The sequence below is a fragment of the Tursiops truncatus genome, chromosome 6, assembly GCF_011762595.2.
Source record: "Tursiops truncatus isolate mTurTru1 chromosome 6, mTurTru1.mat.Y, whole genome shotgun sequence".
NCBI classification, from domain to species: Eukaryota; Metazoa; Chordata; class Mammalia; order Artiodactyla; family Delphinidae; genus Tursiops; species Tursiops truncatus.
In genome coordinates, this window is record NC_047039.1 from 2,963,169 (window position 1) to 2,988,046 (window position 24,878).

The window sequence follows — 24,878 nt, forward strand, 5'->3', positions numbered from 1 at the left end:
CATGCTGTTGCATGTATTAATAGGCTATTCCTTTTCAATGCTGAGCAGCATTCCAATATATTGTCAAACAACAGATACACTCTTATATATAATGGTTATCTATATAATCAAACTATATATGTGGAACATTTCATAATTTTTCTAAAAACGCACTTTCATAAGACATATATCAAAAATGGATAAAGCATTGAAAATCAACTACAATTTAAAAAAAGAAAAAAAAAACCTATCAGAAGAATCAAAAAGAAAAAATGGACAAAGCAAAAAGTCCCAGATTTTGCAGATACTAAGTAATCAAGGACAGAAGGTTATTTATACTGTGCATAATGTCTTGGTATTTAGAGGTATATAATAATAGAATATTAACTTTGAAATATTTCCCTTAATGTTTAGTTTTTGTTTTATCTTTATTTTGGGGAATCTCCTTAATTTGATTCACATTTTTACTGAGCTTCCAGGTCCTTATCAACTGTACAGAAATCAAACAGCTGAAGAAGTTAAATATTTCAAACCTCACAGGGAATAAGTACAGAAACTAACATAGACTTTGCTTTACGTCATGGAAAATAAATTGTTTTATTAACCCTCACAGAAAGCAGTATAGAAGTTTATGAAGCGAAGCAGAAACCTATTAAGCACATAGTATCTCACGCTGTTGAGAAACTATAATCAAACATTGGTAAAACTGGACTTTAGGATTAAATATGGCTTTAGACATCATAGGGAAAAAAGGTGCTTCACTGCATAAAGAAGATATACGCAAAGGGAGAAGAAAAAATAATCAAATTCTCAACACCAATCATGGACTGATACAAAATGCTTGACAAGATCTGAGGGCCTGCACTTTGGTAAGATTTTACTTTCTAATCATATAAGATATGGGGTTAGTTATTTTAGAATGGGCCAAATTCTGTCTGAGTCATTCCTTATCACTCAGGAGGTTAAAAGTTCAATTTCATAGTAAATTGGATAGTACAGTACAAAAATAGTAAAGTACAATTTTAAAGATAAAACTGTATTACTAAAAACTGTATAAGTCTATATTAATACAGAACTAGAAAAAGTGACTCCTACTGGGTTATTGATATGTAATATGAAAAATGTGTCATCTCAAGACACTGAAATACAAACCAAGAAAGCCAGGGCAGAACATGTATATCTACATAAACAGATAAATTTTTATTCAAATCATATCTTTCAGGGAAAAAGAAACAAGTAAGAATGGTAATCATTTCAACTTAACAAATATCTACTGGGCACCTAAATACCAAGTTTACTGAGCAAGGTCAGGCGAATTCACAGTTTAAAGACCTTAAGTAACAGCTGATTGGATTATACAAATTAAAACTGATAGTACAGAGGAATAATAGTATGTATTCATTTTTTATTGCTGTGTCATAAAGTACTACAAACTCAGCAGCTTAAGACAGACCCATTTGTGGTCTCAGGAGTCTGGGCATGGTTAGCAGGGTCCTCTGCTGGGGGTCTCACCAGGCAGAAATCAAGGTGTCAGCCAGGGCTGCCACCCTCATCTGAGGCTCAGGATCCTCTTCCAAGCTCACTGGTTCCTGGCAGAATTCACTCCCTTGTGGCTGTCACGGCTAAGGTCACTACATTCTTGCTAGCTGTTGGTCAGAGACCACTATCAGCTCCCACAGGACACCTGTGCTTCCCTGCCACGTGAACACGTGCTTTTTCCCAGGCCAGCAGAAGCTGTCTCTCTGACCTTCTCCCTTCCAGGCTGCTATGAGGGAGGCTTATAAAATAGTGACGTGACCACAGGAGTGGCTACCCCATCAGCAGGGCCATACAACACAGCCTAACTAAGGGGCTGCGACACACCCTGTTCACAGGTTCCCCCATGCTCCAGTGGAGGGATAACATCAGGCCTGACCCCTGGAGTCAGGAATTTTGGGACCACCTTAGAATTCGGCATGTAAAGGTTGTTATGAGGGCGAAAGAAGAAACGCAAGATTCAGACTGGCAGAGCAAGGAAAGGAAAAGGAGCTTAACAGGTGAGTCCTTGCAGGCCAAGCTCAGGCACTGCTCTTGAAATTCCTTCCTCCTTCCTTCCTCCCTCCCTCCCTTCTTTTTCTCTTTCTTTTCTTTTTCTTTCTTTCCTTTCTTTCTTTCTTTCCTTCCTTTTCTCTTTTTCTTTCTTTTCTTTCCTTCCTTCCTTGTCTTCCTTCTCTTTCTTTCTTTCTTTCTCTTTCTTTCCCTCCCTTCCTCTCTTTCTTTCTTTCTTCTTTTAAATGAAGAAATTAAGGCTCAGGAAAGTTAAGTAACTTGCCCAAGGTTGTACAGTGTGGATCTGCCCAAAGAAAATGTCTAACTTAACCTAGCTAGGTAAATGGCTGGTTAGGTCACTGGTTACCTAGGTAAATGGCTGGAGGTAGGAGTGAGAGTGAGGAGGGACGGAGGGTGCTTTCAGGTAAAGACTAATACAGGTGTCAGGACGTAGCTCCAGCAGGCCACACACAGTGGGGAAACTGCAGTACGGTCCTTAGCTCAGCATGACTAGAGCGCATGGCACGACCAGGATGAGTGCGGAGAGACTGTCAGGGCCCCGCTTAGTACGGGTCTTCTGAAAACGGAATCTTCAGGTCTGCGTGAAGCTAGAGGAGGACTTTAGGCAGAGTGGAGACAAACTGTATTTGATTTTAAAAAGATGCCTCAGGCAGGAATGGTGTACCACAGCCTTCACAGCAAACTTTTTATGCAACTTTAACAGTGTCACATATTAGTTATCAGTACAAATTACATACCAAATATGTGCAGGAAGACTAAGGAGTCATAATAGATGCTGAAGAACTCTAGTAAAAAGTAAGTGTATCCCCCCAAAAAGCCAATTGTATACCTTTTCAAGAGCAGGAGGAAACTGGAGAAAAAGCAGTAGTGTAAGTGCACTGGCACCAAAGGCCTACCTTCATTTCACCACTTCCACCAGCACTCAGCACGTTTCTCCATCCTTGTTCCCTGGCCCTATTTATTTTCTCCAACTTTTGGGGAAAAGAAACAAACAAAACACCATTTCAAATATTTAGTATAAAGTACATGAAATACATTTAGAAATAAAATGGAATCAGTTTATCCCTTTAAAAAAAAAAAGGGCGGGGGGGACTTCCCTGGTGGCGCAGTGGTTGGGAGTCCTCCTGCCGATGCAGGGGACGCGGGCTTGATCCCTGGTCTGGGAGGATCCCACGTGCCGCAGAGCGGCTGAGCCCATGTGCCACAGCAACTGATCCTGCGCTCTAGAGCCCGCGAGCCACAACTACTGAGCCCGCAGGCCTAGAGCCCGTGCTCCGCAGCAAGAGAGGCCACCACGATGAGAAGCAAGTGCACTGCAGCGAGCCGTGGCCCCCACTCACCGCAACTAGAGAGGACCGGCGTGCAGCAACGGGACCCAACGCAGCCAGGAAAAAAAAAAAAAAAGGCGCATGTGTAGGAGGCAGTGAAGCACAACGGGGAAATGGACCATCCTCTTACCCTTTCCTTTTCTTGCCTTTTCATCTGTTCAGCCTTCATTAAACTAATCTGTAACAAGTTTTAAAGACAAACTTTTTAGAACTCTTGAAACTATTATCCTCTCCAACTTGGCAGGGGAAAAAAGTAAGAGCGAAATAACTACCTGATCCTTTTGTTTCTTTTCTTTTTCATTCAATTCCAACCTTCTCTTCCTTACTGGTTCCTTAAATAAAAAAAGAACATTTTTTATCAATAATAAATATTACTTCTTCTAGTTTCATCAGTAAAGCTAGCATACCAATGGTAGACATATGCCCAGGGAGGTTAAAAAACAGAAATAAGTTAGTAGCATTTGTTTGAAAGAAATAAGGAGGAAAGGTTTGGAGGTTTTATAAGATTTGTTTCTTCTTTTATAATTATTTTTACAAAGCTTTAAAATAAGCAGACAGATGTCTTTATACCTCAAACAGTTTCCTCCTTTCTTCTCCAGGATTCACTTTCTTCACTGGACTTTGATGGGCCTGGACAAAAAGTAAAACTACAAATTAGATAATGATTTTGAAAAATTCAAATGTATGGAAATTTAAAACAGGAAAAAATGTAAAGCCAATACTGCCATAACTGTCTTTCAAAATATATTATCCCTGGGGCTTCCCTGGTGGTGCAGTGGTTAAGAATCTGCCTGCCAATGCAGGGGACGTGGGTTCGATCCCTGGTCCAGGAAGGTCCCACATGCCGCGGAGCAACTAAGTCTGTGCACCACAACTACTGAGCCTGTGCTCTAGAGCTGGCGAGCCACAACTACTGAGCCCGCGTGCTACAACTACTGAAGCTGACGCGCCTAGAGCCTGTGCTCCGCAACAAGAGAAGCCACCGCAATGAGAAGCCTGCACACCGCAACAAAGAGTACCCCTGCTCGCAGTGATTAGAGAAAGCCCACGTGCAGCAATTAAAGCCCACACACAGCAATGAAGACCCAATGCAGCCAAAAATAAATAAATAAATTTTTTTAATAAATAAAAATAAAGTCACCTATAAAAAAGTAGATAAAGGACACACACAGAGGTTAGCAAAAATAAAGGAAATAGCCAGTAACTACCACCCAAGTCAAGGCACAGAATACTGCCAACAAGCAGAAGCCCTCCACCAGAGAGGTAGCCACCATCCTGACTTTACTAATCACTATCTTGCTTGTCTTTATGGCTTTGCCAATTATGTATGCCTTCCTAAGCAATACAGTTAATTTTCTGTGTTCTGAGTTGTATATTAATGGAATTACACAATATATATTCCTTTGTATCTCACTTCTGTTGCTCAACATTGTTTTCAGAATTGTCCATGTTATTATCTGTATCTGCATTTGTTTTCTTCATTAAGTAATACTCCATTGATGTTGATTCCTTTCTTGCATAGTTATCTCGCACTTTTCTCAGCAGGTCTAAAGTATTTGAGAATTGGGAGACTGGGATTGACATATATACACTAATATGTATAAAACAGATAACTAATAAGAACCTGCTGTATAAAAATAAATAAAAAATAAAATAAAGTATTTGAGGGAGTCTGTCACTATGTCTCTCCATTTCCTTTTCTGATTATTCATTTCTGCATGCTGAACTTCTATCAGGCCACTTTACTGAATTCATTAGTAATGTTCTGCTGCTTCACTAGGATTTTCTACATAGGGAATCATATCATGTGTAAATGTCTGTTTCCTCTTCTCTCCCGGTATTTATGTTTATTTCTTTCTCTTTTTAATTACATTAGCTAGGCTTCTGGAATAACATTAAATAATAGCAATCATTGCAAACATCCTTGTTTTTGCTCCTAACTTTAATGTAAATGCTTCCAATTTTTCCGTATTATGTATAATGCCTGACATGGGTTTCTAGTATATATAACTGTGTCATGTTAAGAACTTTCCCCTCTATTTCTTGAATGAAAGAAATTTGGATTTTTTAAATTTATTTATTTATTTATTTTTGGCTGCATTGGGTCTTCGTTGCTGCGCGCGGGCTTTCTTTAGTTGCGGCGAGCGGGAGCTACTCCTTGTTGCGGTGCGCAGGCTTCTCCTTGAGGTGGCTTCTCCTCTTGTGAAGCACGGGCTCTAGGCACACGGGCTTCAGTAATTGTGGCATGTGGGCTCAGTAGTTGTGGTGCATGGGTTTAGCTGCTCCGCAGCATGTGGGATCTTCCTGGACCAGGGCTGGAACCTGTGTCCCCTGCATTGAGAGGTGGATTCTTAACCACTGCGCCACCAGGGAGGCCACTGTATCATTTTTAAAAACCATTTTATTGAGGTACGATGGACATACAAAAAGTTGTACATGTTTAATGTATACAACCAAAGAAGTTTTTTTTTGTTTAAACTGTTAAATTCTACTTAACTTTCAGTATCTACTGAGATCATTTATGTATGATTTTCTCAACTTACTAATGAAGTGAAATTAACCAGTTTCCTACTGTTGAACCATCCTTGCATCCCAAAATGTATCCTATTTAATAATTCTTAAATCATTCTTTTGATAAATGGTTTGAGTTTTTGAAAAACTTCTTTTAGGATTTCTGCATGTGTGCTCATAAGTATAATTGACCCATCGATTTCTTTCTTTTTTTATCTTGGGCTAGCTACTCAATTTTGTGAGCAATGTTAAGCCTACTGTATGATCAGTGTTTCAAACTGTTCAAAATACAATTCTATGTACCAAAAAAGATTAAAAGTATTTACAGGAAACTCTAGTCATTTATCATGAACCAATTTTAAATTTTTCAGCTACCTTAGGAAAAAATGAATATAAAAAGACACACTGTACAAAATTATTTACCAATGTTGGGCTTCAACTCAAAGGAAAGCAAATGCTACTTTAAAAAAATTATTTCAGTGGTCATTTACATTATTAGTAAAATAATTCAGCATTTGATTATATCATTAAAGTGTCTCCACTAACAATTCCATTTCAATAGCAGCTGTATTTTGGCAAAAGTCAATGTTATGAAATTACTCTCATATACCACTTATTGCTTCTACTTCCTAAATTTTGTAAAATGACCATAATGGATAAGCACTAAAATTCTAAATGTGAATTCAGAATATTACAACATAAATATGACCCACAATCAATATGAAATTAATATAATTAATTCCAGAAATATATTACTGTTAAGATATTATATAGCTCACAACACATAAAAAAGAACTAGAAAGGCACCAAGAGTTTCCTTTCACTAAAAAAAAAAAATTCAAAAAGATATTTAAAGTTTCTGCTTACTTTAGAAAGCAACATGAGACATAATTTAAACATAATTTCTTCCTTAGGAAATGCAACTAACTTATTTTAATGAATACATTATTTAATCGGAGCACAATAAAATGATAATATGTACAATATGTAACATCATCAAATGGGTTGATAAACTGTTAAAATGAGAATAATGATTCTCTTATACTGTGTTTTGGCATTTTAATTAAATGACCATTATAAACGAAATCCATTTTATTGACACAGTATGTTTTAAACTCAAAGCTACATCATCAATGTGATAAGTGGTATTAAGTCTCATACCAGGGACTTCCCTGGCAGTCCAGTGGTTAAGACTCGGCACTTCCACTGCAGGGGGCGTGGGATTGATCCCTGGTCGGGGAACTAACACCTCGCAAGCCGCGCGGTGCAGCCCCCCCCCCCAAAAAAAACAAAACCTCACACCATGACTAACTAAATGGCAAGTTTACTCCCTGACAAAATGACCCAAGCAGTAGGTTCCCGGAACCGTCCCATCTCCTCCTCACTGTATTATTAGATCCTAACTCCTAACCTAATGGTGGCTGGTTATTTCAATTCAACCTTCACTTAAGCTGAACCATGTATCTCACCACCTCGCCCCAGGAAAGACACTAGGGTTAATGAGATGACAATAATACTGAAATATTTGAAGAACAGTAGCTTTCAAACTTTTTGTAAAAGCAACCCACTGTAAGAAATATATTTCAGGGCTTCCCTGGTGGCGCAGTGGTTGAGAGTCCGCCTGCCGATGCAGGGGACACGGGTTCGTGCCCCGGTCCGGGAAGATCCCACGTGCCGCGGAGCGGCTGGGCCCGTGAGCCATGGCCGCTGAGCCTGCGCGTCCGGAGCCTGTGCTCCGCAACAGGAGAGGCCACAACAGTGAGAGGCCCGCGTACCGCAAAAAAAAAAAAAAAAAAAGAAATATATTTCACATCCAGGCCCAATTAAGATACACATACACATACACACACACACACACACACACACACACACACACCCCAAGTTCCATAAAATACTTTTACTATGTGTAGCTGAGTCTGTTACTTTCCATTCTATTACTTAAAAAAAAAAGTCCATGTTCTTCACCCACTAGATGGTTTTGCTACCACTAATAGATAGCAACCCCCTCTTTTAAAATAGTCGAGAGTGTTCTGGGGGCACTATTACTGAAGTACAAGGAAAAAACAGCTGTATATAATGTTTTTTTATGGCATTACAATCACAAAGTTAACATTTCAAAGTATGCTTTATATATATATAGAATTTAAACTAGTGGGGAATGCTACCCAGGAGCTTTGTAAAAATACATATTCCTTCCATACAAAGGAGTATTACTTGGCAATAAACAGCAATGAAGTACTGATACATGCTACAACATGGATACATGCTACAACCTTGAAAACACTATACTAAGCAAAAGAAGCCAGTCACAAAAGACCTGGTATTGTATGACTCCAGTTACATGAAATGTCCAGAACAAGCAAACCTACACAGAGACAAAAGTAGATTAGCAGTTGCCCAGGGCTAAGGGTTGGGGAAGAATGCGGAGGGAATGCTAATGAGAAAAGGATGTTGTGGGGAGGCAAGGAAAATGTTCTAAAGTCGATTGTGGGGATGGTTGCACAACTCTTGCAAATTCATTGGAAACCATTTAATTCCAAACTTCAAATGGATGAGTTGTACAGTATGTGAGTTATATCTTGATAAAGCTATTTTCAAAAAACATATATCCCTAAGAGTTGCTGAATTATAATTTCTGGACACAGAGCCCTGTGTTCTACATTTTAACAAGTTCCACAGGTGAACCCTTACGTAGCAGGTCTAGCACTGGTCTCCACATTTGTGAACCACGACACCCAACAACTTAAAAGTATTAACATGAGTGATACAGCATCTCACGATACATGACCAGCTTTACACCAGATTACACAACTGTGCGCAACAAGAGAATGTTTAACTAAGACACCTACGTACCCTTGGGTAAGTCACATGAAAGCAAGAGTTATATTCATGTTTTGGTCCTCCAGATTGCAGCCTCACATATAAGATATACAAATATTTGTGAAATAAAAATGCCAAGCTGTTCCTCTGACATCACACAAGTATTTTTCAGAACACTATTTCTACACAGAAGAGAAAAATATGGTTACATAAAACATCCATATTAAATGAAAAGTGTTGTTTTGTTTCTTTGCTCAAGTCAGACCCAAAATACTGAAACATACTCACGGAGCTCCCTCTGGTGGCTTCATAACCACTCCTCTGTTTTAACTGAAGCCTTTTAGAAAACAGCTATGATTATTAATAGGAACTGGAGCAAAGAAAGTTTTTATGACATGCAGATATTTTTAAGATATGCTGAGTAATAAAAACTTAATGTGTATTAGCTTAATTTTCTGCAGTTAAAAAGAGCCAGACAGGACTTCCCTGGTGGTGCACTGGTTAAGAATCTGCCTGCCAATGCAGGGGATACGGGTTCAATCCCTGGTCTGGGCAGATCCCACATGCTGCGGAGCAACTAAGCCCGTGAGCCACAACTACTGAGCCTGCTCTCTACAGCCCACAAGCCACAACTTCTGAGCCCATGTACCACAACTACTGGGCCTGCGCTCTAGAGCCTGTGAGCCACAACTACTGAGCCCGTGCACCACAACTACTGAAGCCTGTGCGCCTAGAGCCCGTGCTCTGCAACAAGAGAAGCCACTGCAGTGAAAAGCCCACGCACCACAACGAAGAGTAGCCCCCGCTCACCGCAACTAGAGAAAGCCCGCAGAGCAACTAAGACCCAGTGCAGCCAAAAATTATTTTTAAAAAAGAGACAGGCACTATCTAAGGGGTTATGGTTTTCCTTATAAACTTCTCCTTTTCAAGCTTGATAGAAAGTTAAATTTAAAATTCTAAGAGTCATTATGAATTTGAATCTAAAAGATGCTTTAGATTTTCTGGGGACAAAATAAGTCTTTTAAAAAAATATATGAGGGCTTCCCTGGTGGCGCAGTGATTGAGAGTCCGCCTGTCGATGCAGGGGACACGGGTTCGTGCCCTGGTCCGGGAAGATCCCACATGCCGCGGAGCGGCTGGGCCTGTGAGCCATGGCCTCTGAGCCTGCGCATCCAGAGCCTGTGCTCCACAACGGGAGAGGCCACAACGGTGAGAGGCCTGCGTACCGCAAAAAATAATAATAATAAAAATAAATAAAAAATATGAGTCATATAAAAACCAAAAAAAGCAACTTATTTTAAAAAATCACATTTAAAATAATTTAGACATTTAGTTTCTTTCCTTTAATTCTTTTCATTGTTAGGGTTTTTTTGCAGTACGCAGGCCTCTCACCGCTGTGGCCTCTCCCGCTGCGGAGCACAGGCTCCGGACGCGCAGGCCCAGCGGCCATGGCTCACGGGCCCAGCCACTCCGCGGCATGTGGGATCCTCCCGGACCGCGGTACGAACCCGCGTCCCCTGCATCGGCAGGTGGACTCTCAACCACTGCGCCACCAGGGAAGCCCTTCATTGTTAGGTTTGAAAAACTTCACGCATCTGTCGTTTCTTTTATTTTTTAGTTTTTATTTACCTGAAATTTTTTCTAATTTGTTTTCATCATGGTAAAACACATATAAAATTTACCATTTTAGAAAACAGTATGGAAGTTCCTTAAAAAACTAAAAATAAAGCTACCATATGATCCAGCAACCCCACTCCTGGGTATATATCCAGAAAAACCAAAAAATCTAATTTGAAAAGAAACATGCACCCCAATGTTCACTGCAGCAGTATTCACAATAGCCAAGACATGGAAACAACCCAAGGGCCCATCAACAGACGACTGGCTTAAGAAGATGTGGTACATATATACCATGGAATACTACTCAGCCATAAAAAAGAATGAAAGTTGCCATTTGCAGCAACATGGATGGACCTAGAGATTATTATGCTAAGTGAAATAAGTCAGACAAAGACAAATACTATACAATATCACTTATATGTGGAATCTAAAATATAATACAAATGAATGTATATGTAAAACAGAAATAGACTCACAGACACAGAAAACAAACTCATGGTTACCAAAAGGGAGAGGGACAAATTAGGAGTACGGGATTAACAAATAAAAACTACTATACATAAAACAGATAAGCACCATGGATTTACTGTATAGCATAGGAAATTAATACCCAATATCTTGTAATAACCTATAATGGAATATAATCTGCCCCCAACAATAAACTGAATCACTAGAATGCTGTACACCTGAAACTAACACAATATGATAGATCAACTATACTTCAACTAAAAAAAATTTACCATTTTAACCATTTTTTAGTGTACAATTCTGTGGCATTAAGTACATTCACACTGTCGTGCAAAGAAATGTCGTGAAACGTTGTTTAAATAAGCTGCATGATTATTTCATGTGCTAATTATTACTTAGTTCTCATTGGTCTGGTCTAGAAAATCATGCCAAATGCCTAAAAACTTTAAGGGCAACAACCTTGCCTGAACTCCAAAACTCTTATAACTATCACCTGAATCATGTACCCGTCACTAACTATTTGATGGGATGGTATCTGCTATTCAGGATATTATTAACTGGAATCTGAAAATACCACAGCATGCTGTTCTTGCATACTGAATAAATGCTAACTGAAAATGAGGGAAACATTAAGAACAGCAACATACTGTTTGATTCGACCAGCCATGTGAAAGAATAAACACTTGGCTACGATCCCGCCCAAGGGTGAGGACCACCTGCTACATCTTCAGCCCAGCCTCACCAAGCGCTCTGATCTCTCCACTTGGTCAGGTGAACACTTGGCCCAGAGATTAAGGCAAATGACCTTCTACAAGTCCACCCATGTATGTATTTGGGTTACAAGAGAAAGTTAAAGGGATCGTATTAATTTTTAGTCTCTTCAGTACAGCTATCGATAATAATCTTAGCAGACTACTCGTCTTCCTAACTGAAGAAAATAGCTATTGAGTCTATTTTTTTCCTCCTGTGACCTTATGGAGTACAGACACATCCCAGTGTGCTCAGGAGTTGGTCATTATCATTTTTTCTCTCTTGGTTCTGTTTTTCTAATAGTTATCAATGTGCTAACAACGGTAACAAAATGGCCTTTGCACAGTTTTACTAACAACTTTTGGGTGTTATTCATTCTTTTAAAGAATTAACACTTGAGTGACTTGAAACTCTGTTAGTGCTCTCTAATCCACTCATCACTCACTTATCCAGTCAGTGTTTACTGGGGGCCCCACTGGTTCAGGCACCAGTGAACAACATCACCCCTGCTCTCACAGTTTCACACCTCCACGGAGGAGGCTGGAAACAAGCACATGCAGGAAAAACAGCGGAGGAAAAAGCAGACGGAGCTGCGGGGGTGGGCCAGAAGGCTGGATGGCAGTTCTATCCATAGAGTTGCGAGCACAGCCAGGAAGGAAGGAAGGAGGAAAACCATGCAAGAGAGAGAGAGTCCTCCAGGAGAAGAGAGGAGCAAGTGCAAGTGCTCTTCCGCAGATAAGTGCTCGGCATGTCCGAGGACAGCAAGGTTTCATGAGCGCTGCTGGATGGAGACTAGCAAGGAGGGAGCAGAGATGAGACTCGCGGAGGTAACAAGGGCACCTTCTCGGAGCGGGAGGAAAGGCTGCTGGCACCTCTTGAGCAGGAAAGGGCGACAATTACCCTTCACCACCGGAGCAGCACTGAGGCTGCCGTGTGCGGACAGACGCAGGACGCCGGTCTGCGAGCAGTGAGGTCAGGCCGGGGAGGGCGAGGTGGCCTGGACCAGTGTTTGACAGAGTGGCGAGCAGCAGTCAGACTGCGAACAGGACAGGTTCTGCAGGCGGTGGACAGGATGTGACGGTGACGGGGCGTCAGCGGACTTCAGGAGCGTGAGGCAAGACAAGAACGATGAGCCTGGGGACGGCACGGGACCTGGCGTTCAGACTTACACAGCCTCACGCTGGGATGCCCATCAGACACCCGGTTAGAAATGCGAGGACAGCACAGCTCTGGAGTTCAGGAAAGGAGTCCAGGCTCGAGATGCAGATGTGTCGGTTTACAGGTGCTGTCAGAGCGCGAGGATGGTCCGGGGAGGAGGTGTCCCCGGCTGGCGTCCTGAAGCACTGGAGCGTCAGGGGTCAGCGACAGCAGGAGCTTGCGCCACGGCAAGAGGAGCAGGCAGGCAGGGAGGAGGACAGTCAGCAGAGTGTGGTATCTGGACTCACGTGAAGAGAACGTTAAAGGAAGAGCAGGTAATCAGTGAGTCCAAAACTGAGGCAGAGGAACAAGACACCTGACCCCTGGACATACCCAACTGGGCTCCCTGCGGTCCTCGCCAGGAGTCGCGTCCTAACAGCGGTGACAAAGCAAGAGGAAAGGGGAAGCAAGGAAGCGAAGACGTACAGACAAGGCTGGGGGAAGTTGTGCCATTAAAGGAGCACAGATGCAGGGAAAGGGCTGGATCCAGGGAGACATGGGAGGGAGGATTTTGTTAAGAAGACTGAAGATATAACATGTCTGTTTGCTAACAGGAGTGATTCGGAAGAGAGGAAAAATATGATACCGAAGAGAGGGTGAAGTCCTATAGTACGCAGAAATACTAACAACAGATGGTCCACAAACAGCTGGGTCGCCTCTGGATCAAAACACAAATAGATCAGCAAAGTAACAGGAAGAAAGGCAGGATATTTACAAACACGTAGGACTGATTGGCAAGAGGGCTGCTGAGTGTGGGCAATTTCCTTCCACTTGCTTCTGCTTTCTCAGTGAAATAGGAAGCAAGGCCATACCCTGAGGTGAAGAGCAAGGAGAAAGCAGGAGATAACCATCCTGCAAAGTGGGAAGGGAACTGGACTGTGGAAACATAACAGCGTGGTGGCGGCAGTGCCTGCCTGATGCTGGGGGTTTAAATTTAAAGCGAGACCAGTTAGAACAGCTGCCTGTTTTCCCCACCGCATTCCACTGGGGCAAGACAGTCGAGGTTCTGGAAACTATTACAACGAGAGAACATGAAATTAAAGCCGGAGAAAGAAAATAAAAATGAAGAAGGGATGGACAATGAAAAAACTAGCTAAGATCCACGGATCCAACAGAACAAAGAAGTTTTGGTGGCACAGTCCTCAGGGAATGAGCTGAAAACACAGGAAGTGGTCAGAGAGTGGGGTACTTGTAACTGAGACTACGAAATAGATGCTATTATTGATGACAAATGTGATGGCATGACTACAAGGGAGAGTTCCAAGGTGAGGCAGGAGACACGATCACCGATGAAAGAGAACCATCAGGAAAACAAGGCCGTGCACTACTGCAAGGGTCATCTTCTCAGATACTGAAGTCAACAAGAATCATGACAGTGCAGGGAAGTGTCTAGGATGACCCTCACGGAGGCGCAGCAGCTGACACAAAGCCTGGCGGAGTGGCTTAGGGAGCAGGGGAGAGTCTGGCAATGACAAGCGAGGACCACGCCTCCATCGTCCCACCTCTAGGCCCAGCAGGACTGAGGGACCAGAGGGAAAACGGTCCCCAAGAGAGACGCATGACAGTGTGTTCAGGGCAAGCCAGGTTTTAGAGCAAAAGAGGTGAAGACACTCTTGACAAGGTTAGAACACAGGGGATTTTGCTGATGATGTGCTCTCCAAGGCTCTGTGGAAGGGTTCGGGGGTGGGATCGGGGGAGGGCCAGAGCCTTAGGGAGCTGAGAGGCTACGGAATGAGGGCACGCGGGGGCGCTGGGTGTCTTGTGGTGACTAAAGAAAAGAGGGCTAAAGGCTATGATGGAATTGCTCCACTTAGGCCTGAATAAACATGGTACCAAAAAACAGAAACACAAACGTGGTGTGCCAGCTGTCACAATGCCCCTCAGCTCGCAGTTCACCCTTCACCGTCCTGCTCGTGACCCTGGAGCTGGACAGGGCAAACCTCAGGCTTGCATCAGGATGTAAGCTTTGTCCGCAGACCATGTTGGAGAGAGGGACGCTGCACAAGGAAAGGGCTTCTCTTCCTCTTGTCCCTGTGGGTGCAGGACAGGCGGTGACACCACCCCTGCAGGCAGAGTACCCCCAGCAGCCTCTCTGCGAGTTTCAGCGGCAGCCTCGAGGCCAGCTGCCCGCCGCACCCGGTGCCCCAGCCGGGCAGCCCAGCCCAAAGGGCCCAGCAGTGCCCAGCAGGCTCCTCCATGGGCCTCTCAGCACGGTTCACCCTATGAAGGTTCCAGGAGTCTGATCAGCTCCACAATGGAGAGTCTCGCATCTGCCAGCCTCGGCCCTGGCACCTCAGCGAACTCCACTACCCAGGGGTCACCTCCATCCACACCCAGCAGGCTCTGAGTCTCGGCTCTAAGGGCAGGCGGGGTGATACTCTGGCCTCTGTCTCTCCTATGGGCCCTGCCTCTGCACCAGGAGCAGTGCCTGCTTTCAGCGTCTGTCTGCTAGGCCTGTATTCTTTAGAGCTCTCTTTAGCCCTCAGAAGTCAATTACCTAAAAACAGATTGTAATTACTTACACCAAACTTGCCCCTATCAAATTATTATGTGTTCTGTCTCCTGACTGGATGCTGACCTACACAACTTATTTGAAGGCTGCTTTACAGGGATCATGCTGAACTACTTTATCATAGCTTCTACCCAAAGAGACGGACCACCCCTACTAGGAGGTCTGTCTTACAGCATTACACACACCTTTGTAACTACATGTGTGTGTACGTGTATGTATGCATGTGCATACGCAGTGCAAACCAACAGGTTCCATATACCAGAGAACACAGCTAGTGACGTGAAGAAAAGTATCAGATTCCTGCAACTAATACTCTGTGTCCTTAGACACAACCCCTAAATGCTACAGGCCTTAATTTTCATCTGAAATATGACAGACTATATGATCATATTCCTCCAGCTCTATGATTTTATTTATCTCATCGTGAATTCTTAAATTCAAAATTTCCCCAGATTTTTATGATGTTTATCACAGGTATTTACTTAGTTTAGGCACAAAGACAAATGGCTCTGCTTAGGTTATTCAAAAATGATTTCATTTATAATGTTACTTTCTTTTTACTGCACTAGCTACTTTACTTAACTAATGTTTCTTTATGACTTCTGTAAGTCTCCCAAGTTTTAGAAGACTGGTGAAGCAGAGAACAATGTTCTTTAGTAACTTAATAAAAACAATCCTATGAAAATCAAGATTAACTGAATTGAGCTACAATAAAATAAGGTCAAACTGAGCATGTTATTAATACACAGTTTGTAGCATGATCATCATACCTGTTTATGTTTTTGGAGTGGTTTCTTTTCATGTAATTTTTTATCTCCATATTTCTTATACGTTAAAGGGACTCCATATTTAGCAGCAGGCTTTGTAATTTTCTGAGCAGACACAACAGAAGCCAAGCTTTGTCCTGAACCTGGTCTTTTAGCTACATGAAAAAAAATAGAAAAAATTATTTTCAGAGTTCTTAATAGGAAACCCTAATTTCAAAATTCTTCAAGATGGCCTTGTTCATGTTCACAGTCACTGAGATCATTGAATCTGAGACTTTTCATTAAACGTCTCACTCCCTCCTTACCACACGGCAATGCCTCCATTAGGGCTATTCCACACTAAAGCCACTCTTTGAAAGAAGCAAGAAGCTAACTTTTTGAAATTTCTCACATGTTGAAATTTCTCACACAGAACAAGCACGTCCCTAAAACTGACTGTGGATGATGACTGCACGTATCTGTGAATATACAAAAAAACACTGACCTGTTGACTTTAAATGGGCGAATTGAATGGTATGTGGATTATATCTCATTACAGCTGTTAAAAATAAACTTTAAAAAGAACATTCCGTGTCTTAGAAATTACTTTTGAAATCAGAATATAAACCTCAAGAGCAAAAAAAAAAAAAAAAAAAAAAAAAAAACCTCAAGAGCAACTGTTAAACATTAATTCCATCACTATGAGCACTTTAATATTTGCTTCATATCTAGTCTACGTAATGCCTATACCTACAGACCCATTGAAGAACAGGTACTTAAAAGAATCTCTACAGCTAAGGGTCCCATGAAATGAGTATGTTTATGCACTGCTGGTAGGAATACAAACTGGTCAAACTTTCCACAGAGCAATCTATATCAAGAACAATGTTTATGGGAATCCCCTGGTGGTCCAGTGGTTAGGATTCCACGCTTTCACTGCCAAGGGCGCGGGTTTAATCCTTGGCTGGGGAACTAAGATCCCACAAGCCGCGCAGTGTGGCCAAAAGAAAAAAAAAAAAAGAACAACGTTTATGAAGTGATTTTAAAGAAATAATCAGAGAAACACAAAAATTTATACACAAGGATAAACCCTGCAGCATTACGTATTAAACTTTTATTGAAGCTCAGACAAGATTCAGTCTTAGAACAATGATAAATTCAAGAAAAATAGACTAAAGTAATGAAAAAGAAAGTCTACACCACATGGCCATCAAAGATACTAAAGGAGGTTAAAGAGTCTCCTCTGCTCGAAGCCTTCCTGGAGCCCCTTCCTCCATGACCCCCTCCCCCTACTCTGCCCCACTCCTCACTCAGCCTGCCCTCCACCCCAGGGGTGTACCATGTCCTAGAGCCACGTGATCAACCTCTGCCAACAAGCACGCTTCTTCTTTAAGAGGGTAATGGAGAAAAAAATTACCTGGGAGTTCATGAGGAAATACTACCATTAAACTCTGTTCTTCAAAGAATATTTAATTGTATGAGAAAATGATCAACATATAATACTGTGAATTAAAAGAAACGAACCTTTGTTTATATAACACAACCCCAATTTTCAATCATTATGCATCTCCTATCACAGAAAAAAATACACCAAATATAAGTCTGTGTTAACATTAGGGTAATTTCTATTTTCTTCTTTTTAATTTTTATAATGAACACATACTGTTCATATAATTTAGTAAACTCTTACAAAAATAAAAATAATATAAGCCATTTGATTGGCAGTTTAGAGATTCACAACTAATGTGTGAGATACAATGTGGTACAGTAAGTTTTTCCAAACACATACTCCAACTGTATCAGAACAGGAACTAGGAAATGTGAGAAAAAAAATTTCCCCTTTGAAAATTCAACTGTAAGTTCCAATCAGAAGACAGATATACAAAGTCACACCGCTGCAACCTGGCTACTTACATTAACATAACCAAAGAAATACTATGTAAAAAAAAAAAAAGAAATACTGTGTGTACCAGAAAAGGGGCAAGAGGCAGTAAAGCACAAACACTCCCCAGAGAAGAGGGAGGATTACTCGTCTGGCTGCCGAGGGGTCTCATCTCAGAGGCGAGGCTCCCAGTGGGAGGAAGCTTCCTGCCCACGGGGAGGGGACCCACAAGGTAGTGCCTCGCCATTACACATCTCCTCCATCCAGCTCCTCACACCAGAGTAGAGCAGAGCTCCTGTGCTGTGCTTCCCAGGAGGCTCGCCCACTGGGAAGAAAGTGCTGACACAGGGATTCCTTCCTGCCTGTGTGACAAGGAGGCTTTTGAAGAAGGTGTGACTCCTCGCCAGGAGGGACACACTGACCCTGCCCTGGGTCTGTCTCATGAACTTGGTTCCAAGTGGATCTGATCTCCCAGGACTGCCCTCTCGGCCGGCGCAGAGGATGAGCCCCAGGGTGTTTAAGAAGAGCTAAACCCAGCTGGCCTCCCTGAGAACACAGTCACACCACATCCAGCTGATATGGACTCGCTTTTATGATACAGGATTTATTTTTATTAATGTGTTCATACTCAAAATGGAGTAGAACATGCAAAGCATTATGTTTGAAAAACAACACAATCTTCAAATCTTAAATGACTTCCACTGATTTTAGAAACCCATTCTGAAATCATTCCATGCAGAAAAAATGTAATTTCCCTCTCACAGAGATACACTTACATACATAAACATAATATAGAACCACACTCACAGCCCTACAAATATTCCACCGCTGCTGGCCATATTTAAAAGAAAATCTATCCTTACTAAGGTGCCTGACTTCACACTGATTTACATTTAAAGTATTCTAGAATACTAAATATTTCTCAAAGAAAATTATTTTACATAAATATTAAGTATTTCTCAAAGAAAATTATTTTACATAAAGATTTGCAGTTAACTAGGGCATTTAATAACATTTTGTAACAATGTTCTCAGAATATGAGCTGAACATTTGAATATGACAGATTTCAAAATAGAATTCATTTAAATAAGGCAGATAATAAGGGAAATTTTGTTATGAATTCATCAGAAAGTGTTGTATATTGCCATATAACATAAAACATTTAAAGATACATTTCCTCTGGATTACCCCAACTTACCACATCTACAAATACCTCTAGCATAATTAGTATACTGTTTATGGCAAACAGGGGAAAGGATTCATATTAAATTTCATTTACCTGGTATAGGCTGTGCTCCAAACCTGGAAAATGTTTTTAGACAAAATTCTTCTGCAATAAGCTTAAATTGAAAGATGGGGGAAATCGTTAGAAAAAATGTTAAATTACCAACTTTAAAAAAAAACCTAGCCATTAATCAGAACACATTTTTTCCCTTTTTCAGTCACAATTATGCTGCCAAATAAACTGTACTAAAATCCAAGTTACCCATTCAACAAATTCCTCTCACGCTACCTTCTCCCCAGTCTTACCAATATCTTTTTATTATTTCTCTGGACAAGCTCTCTTCTCGAATTAACAAAACGCACCCCCCAGGCCCCTGCACATTGCCTTGCCTGTTCTGCGTTTCGGCGATTTAACAACACTGCCCTCCATCTGGAATAACCTCTGTATCGAGGTGCATCCGTCTCCCTCATCTACTTCAAAACTGCTGAAGAATCACTTCATTATCCCTCCCCTGGATTAACCTCTCGGTTATTTCAACTTTACTCTGAATATTCTCAGCATCTCCAATGAGTTTTCGATCTTATCAATATATAATTGTAAACATATTACTGGATAAATATTTGAATATTCTTTTTTTTTACATCTTTATTGGAGTATAATTGCTTTACAATGGTGTGTTAGTTTCTGCTTTATAACAAAGTGAATCAGTTATACATATACATATGTTCCCATATCTCTTCCCTCTTGCGTCTCCCTCCCTCGCACCCTCCCTATCCCACCCGTCTAGGTGGTCACAAAGCACTGAGCTGATCTCCCTGTGCTATGCGGCTGCTTCCCACTAGCTATCTATTTTACGTTTGGTAGTGTATATATGTCCATGCCACTCTCTCACTTTGTCACAGCTTACCCTTCCCCCTCCCCTATTTGAATATTCTTACATAACTTAAAAGTTATCTCTTTTTACTATTACTACAACACTCCACTACTTATTTTGAAAAGCAGAAGTCATTAGTATTTCCTGCAAGTAACTTTCTCTCCCTACTCACTATATTTTTTCCCTCTTTAAAGGTAAAACTATGTTAGCAACAATATAATTGCTAAGTTGATTTAGGCCTGCTTTTTTTCTTACTGGGCAAAGAAGGGAAAGGCAAGTGAATTTTCTCTTTCTTCGAGAGAACAGAGGGGTGGTGAAGGGAAGATTGCCCACAGTGGAAGGGATCAGAAACTCCAACAGGCAAAAAGCCAGAAGCTAAGATGGTCGCCTTTCCCATCAGGGATCCCTATAGGAGCAGTTCTCAAAGCCTCATAATAACAGTGAATCAGCATCACCAGGAACTTATAAAATATGCCAATTCTCAGGCTCCATCTCAGATTTACTGAAATAGAAATAGAGGTGGGATTCAGCAGTGTCCTCCAGGTAATTTTTATGTATGCTAAAGTTTGAGAACCACTGCATGAAAAGCCTGCTTCACAGGCAACTGAGAGCCAATTGTGTGAGTGTGCTTTCTCTTCTGAACATGTGCGCTTTTTTTTCCTTTCTTTTTCATGGAAGACATGCTTTATGATCTCCACCTTGCCCTAAATCTGAGTGTGAGTCTGTCTTTTCCCCTGTGTGAATGCACATGTGAACTGAGAGATGGGACATGTGGAATCCAAGAAGATTCTGGAATTCCTATGTTGTGGCGTCCAATATAGTTGCCACTACCAACATGTAGCTATTTGGATTAAAATTTAAAATAAATAAAATTTAAAGTTCAGCTCTTCAGCCACACTAGCCACATTTTAAGCTGGTGGCTATGAGGTTGCACATGCAGATACAAAACATCTTCAGCCTCACAGAAAGCACTACAGGACGGCACCTACATTCCTAATGGACCAGAGCTTGTCCACGATCTATCAAGCCACATCCAAGAAGACATCTCCAGGATGTGCTGGACTGAGAACTATGCCCCACAGATCCTGGCTGATGGCACTGAGAGAATTCAGGGACTAGAAATTTAAACACAGTACAGAATATTATAGTGATAATAATAGTTCATATGCTACAGTAAAAGTTCATATTGTTTCAAAGTTAAAGCCTTAAAAAAAGTATCATAAACTTTGTCGTTAAAGTACTGAACAAGTGATATATAGCAGAAAAATCATAAGAACGAAAGTTTTTCGTGAAGAGTGAAATCTAAGTGGTGCATAAACAGCAACGGGGTACTATGTATTTAGTAAGCATGTGTGTCAAACACTCTGTTAACGGCCATAATCTGCCCTTTTGTCTTTAGATGTTACAGGCTTTGTGTATATCAGGCTTGAATATCTCTTTTGTAGCTGGCTAATTGAATTCCAGTGCTTCAGCCTTGGGACTGCACGTCCTAACTGCTGGTATGCGGGGGGGGGGGGGGGGGGGGGGGGGGGGGGTGGGCGGGGGGGAAGAAACAGCGAGATTAAATGCAGTCATTCTTTCTTCTCCAGTAGTTGCCAAAAAACAATAGTACGCTGCACCATAAATCTGTCCTTGAAAATGTTATTTATAACAAAGGAGTCTTGTAAGACACCCACACTTCAGAGACTGTAGCTATGTCCTATATAAGTGGCCTTTAACCGCCAAATTTTAATTGGCTTTCTTGCTTACTAATGTGTTTTCCTGGATGTTAACAGTTAAATCCACATCTCTGTTTTCTAAAGATTGTTTGTTCATACGGATGTTCTGTTAAAAGCCAGAGGATATACGACACTTCCCTCTCATCTCATGAACATATAAAAGTAATGAAACTATGATTTTGCTAGATATCTGATTTATACAAGAGTATAAATGATCACTGTTGATCATTTAAATCAACAAAGGCCACACAAACTACGTAAAATAATTCCACTTTCAGGTGATCATATTTATATCAATAACTTACACTAATTGACTTGATATAGATTTTTGATAAATCCTGTCAAAATAAAATTCAACACAACAAATATTTATTATGCACCTATATGCGAGTACTAGAGGAGGAATCATGAGTCAATAATCTATTACACATACATATAAATGCCCACACATCAGCGGTTTCCAATCATTTTCTGTTAGAGAAAAAACAATTACAATCATATGAATTATAAAGATAACATATTTATATTAGCACAATAAAGTGATATACGGATAATATTTAATATATATTGAGTATTCTGAGTACTTATTAAGTATGAGACATCAGGCACTTCACATGCAGTGTCACTTTTGATTCTCACAACCACCTCATGATGTAGGTACATTTACAATCCCATTGTTCACAGGTGAGGAAAGGGAAGCACAGAAGTGTTCAATAATCTTACTGTCAGAAACCAGAGACGACAGAGAGTACAGAAAGACGGGTGTCAGGGCTGGGGAGAGAGGAAGCGGAGTTCCTGGTTAATGGGTATAGAGTCTGTTTTCCAAGATGAAAAGAGTTAGACGGATGTGGTGATTGCTGTACAGCATTACGAATGTAGTTAATACTACTGAACTGCGTACTCAAAACTCGTCACAGTGATAAATTTTATGTTGTCTATTTTACCACAATAAAATAAACTGGAAAAACAAACGAGAGGAACACAAGAGACAGAGGAGTAACTGTACTGAGGCGACGACGTTAGGGAACGTATACTTGGGTCTTCGCTCAGTTCTTGGCACACAGCCCTCAAATCCCTGTTATTCCCTCAGCGGGAAGAGTACAAAAGTGTCTGTTGTTGTTCAGAACAAGCCCCTTTCAAACACACCTGAATTTATGTTAATGACATGATATCTGGAAAGCACCTAAGGGCGGAGGCTGGTTGCCAGGGAAACCAACCACCTGACTAGAGGGTTAAAACTTTCAATGCCGCTCCCCTCCCCTACCCAGGAGAGGAAAGGGGCTGGAGCCAATCACCAAGAGCCAATGATTTAACTGATCATGCCTACTAATGAAGCCTCCATAAAAACCAAAAGGACAGGGTTCAGAGAGCCTCTGAGTCGGTGAACATTCAAAGAGGGACCCCAGTTCCTACACTCGGGACCCTTCCGGACCTCGCCATACGCACCTCCTCACCTGGCTGTTCATCTGTATCCCTTATCCTATGCTTTATAATAAACTGGTGAACGTAAGTAAATGTTTCTCTGAGTTCTGTGAGCCGCTCCAGCAAGCATGTTAATCAAACCAGAGGAAGGGGTAATGGGAACCTCTGATTTATAAGTCGCTCAGAAGCACAGGTGGCAACCTGTGACTTAAACTAGCTTCTGAAGTGGGGGTGGTCTTGTGGGAGAGACGGAGCCCTTAACCTGTGGGATCTGATGTGATCTCCAGGTACACAGGGTCAGGGCTGGAATGAATTCTGCTTGGTATGTAAAAACTGCCACACATTTGGTGATGAGAAGTTCAGAAGTTCAGCAGTAAGTGTTAAGAGGAAACACAGAAGGTATGTTTTCCCTCCTATAGATGCACAGCTCAAAAGCAGACAGCAAGGGGAAGAGCTATGTGAGAACAGAAAGTAAGCTGACGCCAATGTAAAGGCAAGCATTCCCCCACAGCTGCGATGTGCTCTCCTCCAAAGAGGAGGCCACGTCCCAGCCAAGCACCATAACCCTACTGTTCAATTTAATTATAAAATAAAAAAACATACCTGAGGGGAGAGAAACTTTTCAATGCGTTTGGCTATAAAACCTTTCTCCAATATGGAGTTGACTGATGGTCTATCCCTAGGATTTCTTTTAAATAGTTGAGAGAGCAAACTGCGGAGATCATAAGAATAATGCAAAGACACGGGTGGAAAAGATCCAGATATGATCTTCAGTACCAGGTTTTTCATATTGCCAGCTTCAAACTAAAATCCAGAAAATAAATTAACATATATGAAACAGAAGTCGAAAATGTCAGTTTCAACAATGAGAAACAGTACTTTTCCTATCAATATAGAACAGAATTGCAACCCTCTTCCCAGTTTTAATCAGTACATGCTCTCTAGAGCAAGGTTCACTTGGTTATTTACAAACACATTTGAAAGAGAGTATCAGTCCTCATAAAATGGTACAACTCGCTATAAGATTAACTTTTACTTATTCAAAAAACTAAAAGATGGGATATAGGTATCAATTAAAGAGTTTATAAAAATGTAACAGTAATCAAGATGGTAAAACAAGCAAACCTGGTAGTCTTCATTTAACACCTGCCTTCCTGTGCCCCTGCTATAGCAACTAGAACAAGAAATTAACTACAGAACTAAAACTATTTGGTAAAAATATAATAAATAAAGGTACTGATTAAGTTCCTTTTATACACTGCTCATTATTACTTTTAAGTGTGTGATGCTCCCAAAAGCCATGCGATCAGCGATGTGGCAAATATTCCAAAGGGGAATATAAGCCTTATCAATGGGAATATATATTTTAGGATTAAACACAATATAAACTCTAACTGAAGTGGGGAGGAAAAGAGGTGGGGCAGTTTAAAATCTAAAGATGATTTCATTTTGAAAGTAAAATTAAGCTTTTGACATCTCAGCTAAAATAGTATAGAACAGTTGTACACTATCAATATGTTCTTAATGCACACGTTAAGAAAACAAAACATGCTATAAGTTAGGCACTGGTGATTATATCCAAGTATAAAAGAGTTCTGTTAAATGTGGAATTCTAGCATTTAAAATATGATATTGTTTACTAAGATTTGAGTACAATTCCATCATCTAGAAATACGTATATATCTAAGAAGGAATCCTAAATGCAGAAATAGGTTATTACTCTATTCTTTCATTACAATGAAGTTTTATTTCTCTCTCAACTGATAAGCTCTTCATA

General features: G+C 41.0%; 1 protein-coding gene across 24 annotated transcripts in view; it reads right to left on the minus strand.

Annotated features, from left to right (window-relative positions):
• Positions 1 to 24,878, minus strand: part of NEK1 (NIMA related kinase 1) — a 229,989-nt gene that overhangs the window by 137,051 nt on the left and 68,060 nt on the right. For all 24 annotated transcript variants that reach the window (XR_012332332.1, XM_033857519.2, XM_073805719.1 and 21 more), the window contains 7 exons: positions 23,705 to 23,905; positions 19,142 to 19,202; positions 16,005 to 16,156; positions 3,927 to 3,986; positions 3,629 to 3,688; positions 3,487 to 3,534; positions 2,925 to 2,999 (listed from right to left, as the gene is read on the minus strand). Coding sequence is in view for 23 of the 24 variants with exons in the window: in XM_033857519.2 (XP_033713410.1) it covers positions 2,925 to 2,999; positions 3,487 to 3,534; positions 3,629 to 3,688; positions 3,927 to 3,986; positions 16,005 to 16,156; positions 19,142 to 19,202; positions 23,705 to 23,905 (657 nt within the window). In the remaining variant the exon portion in view is untranslated. The remainder of the gene's footprint in view (positions 1 to 2,924; positions 3,000 to 3,486; positions 3,535 to 3,628; positions 3,689 to 3,926; positions 3,987 to 16,004; positions 16,157 to 19,141; positions 19,203 to 23,704; positions 23,906 to 24,878) is intronic.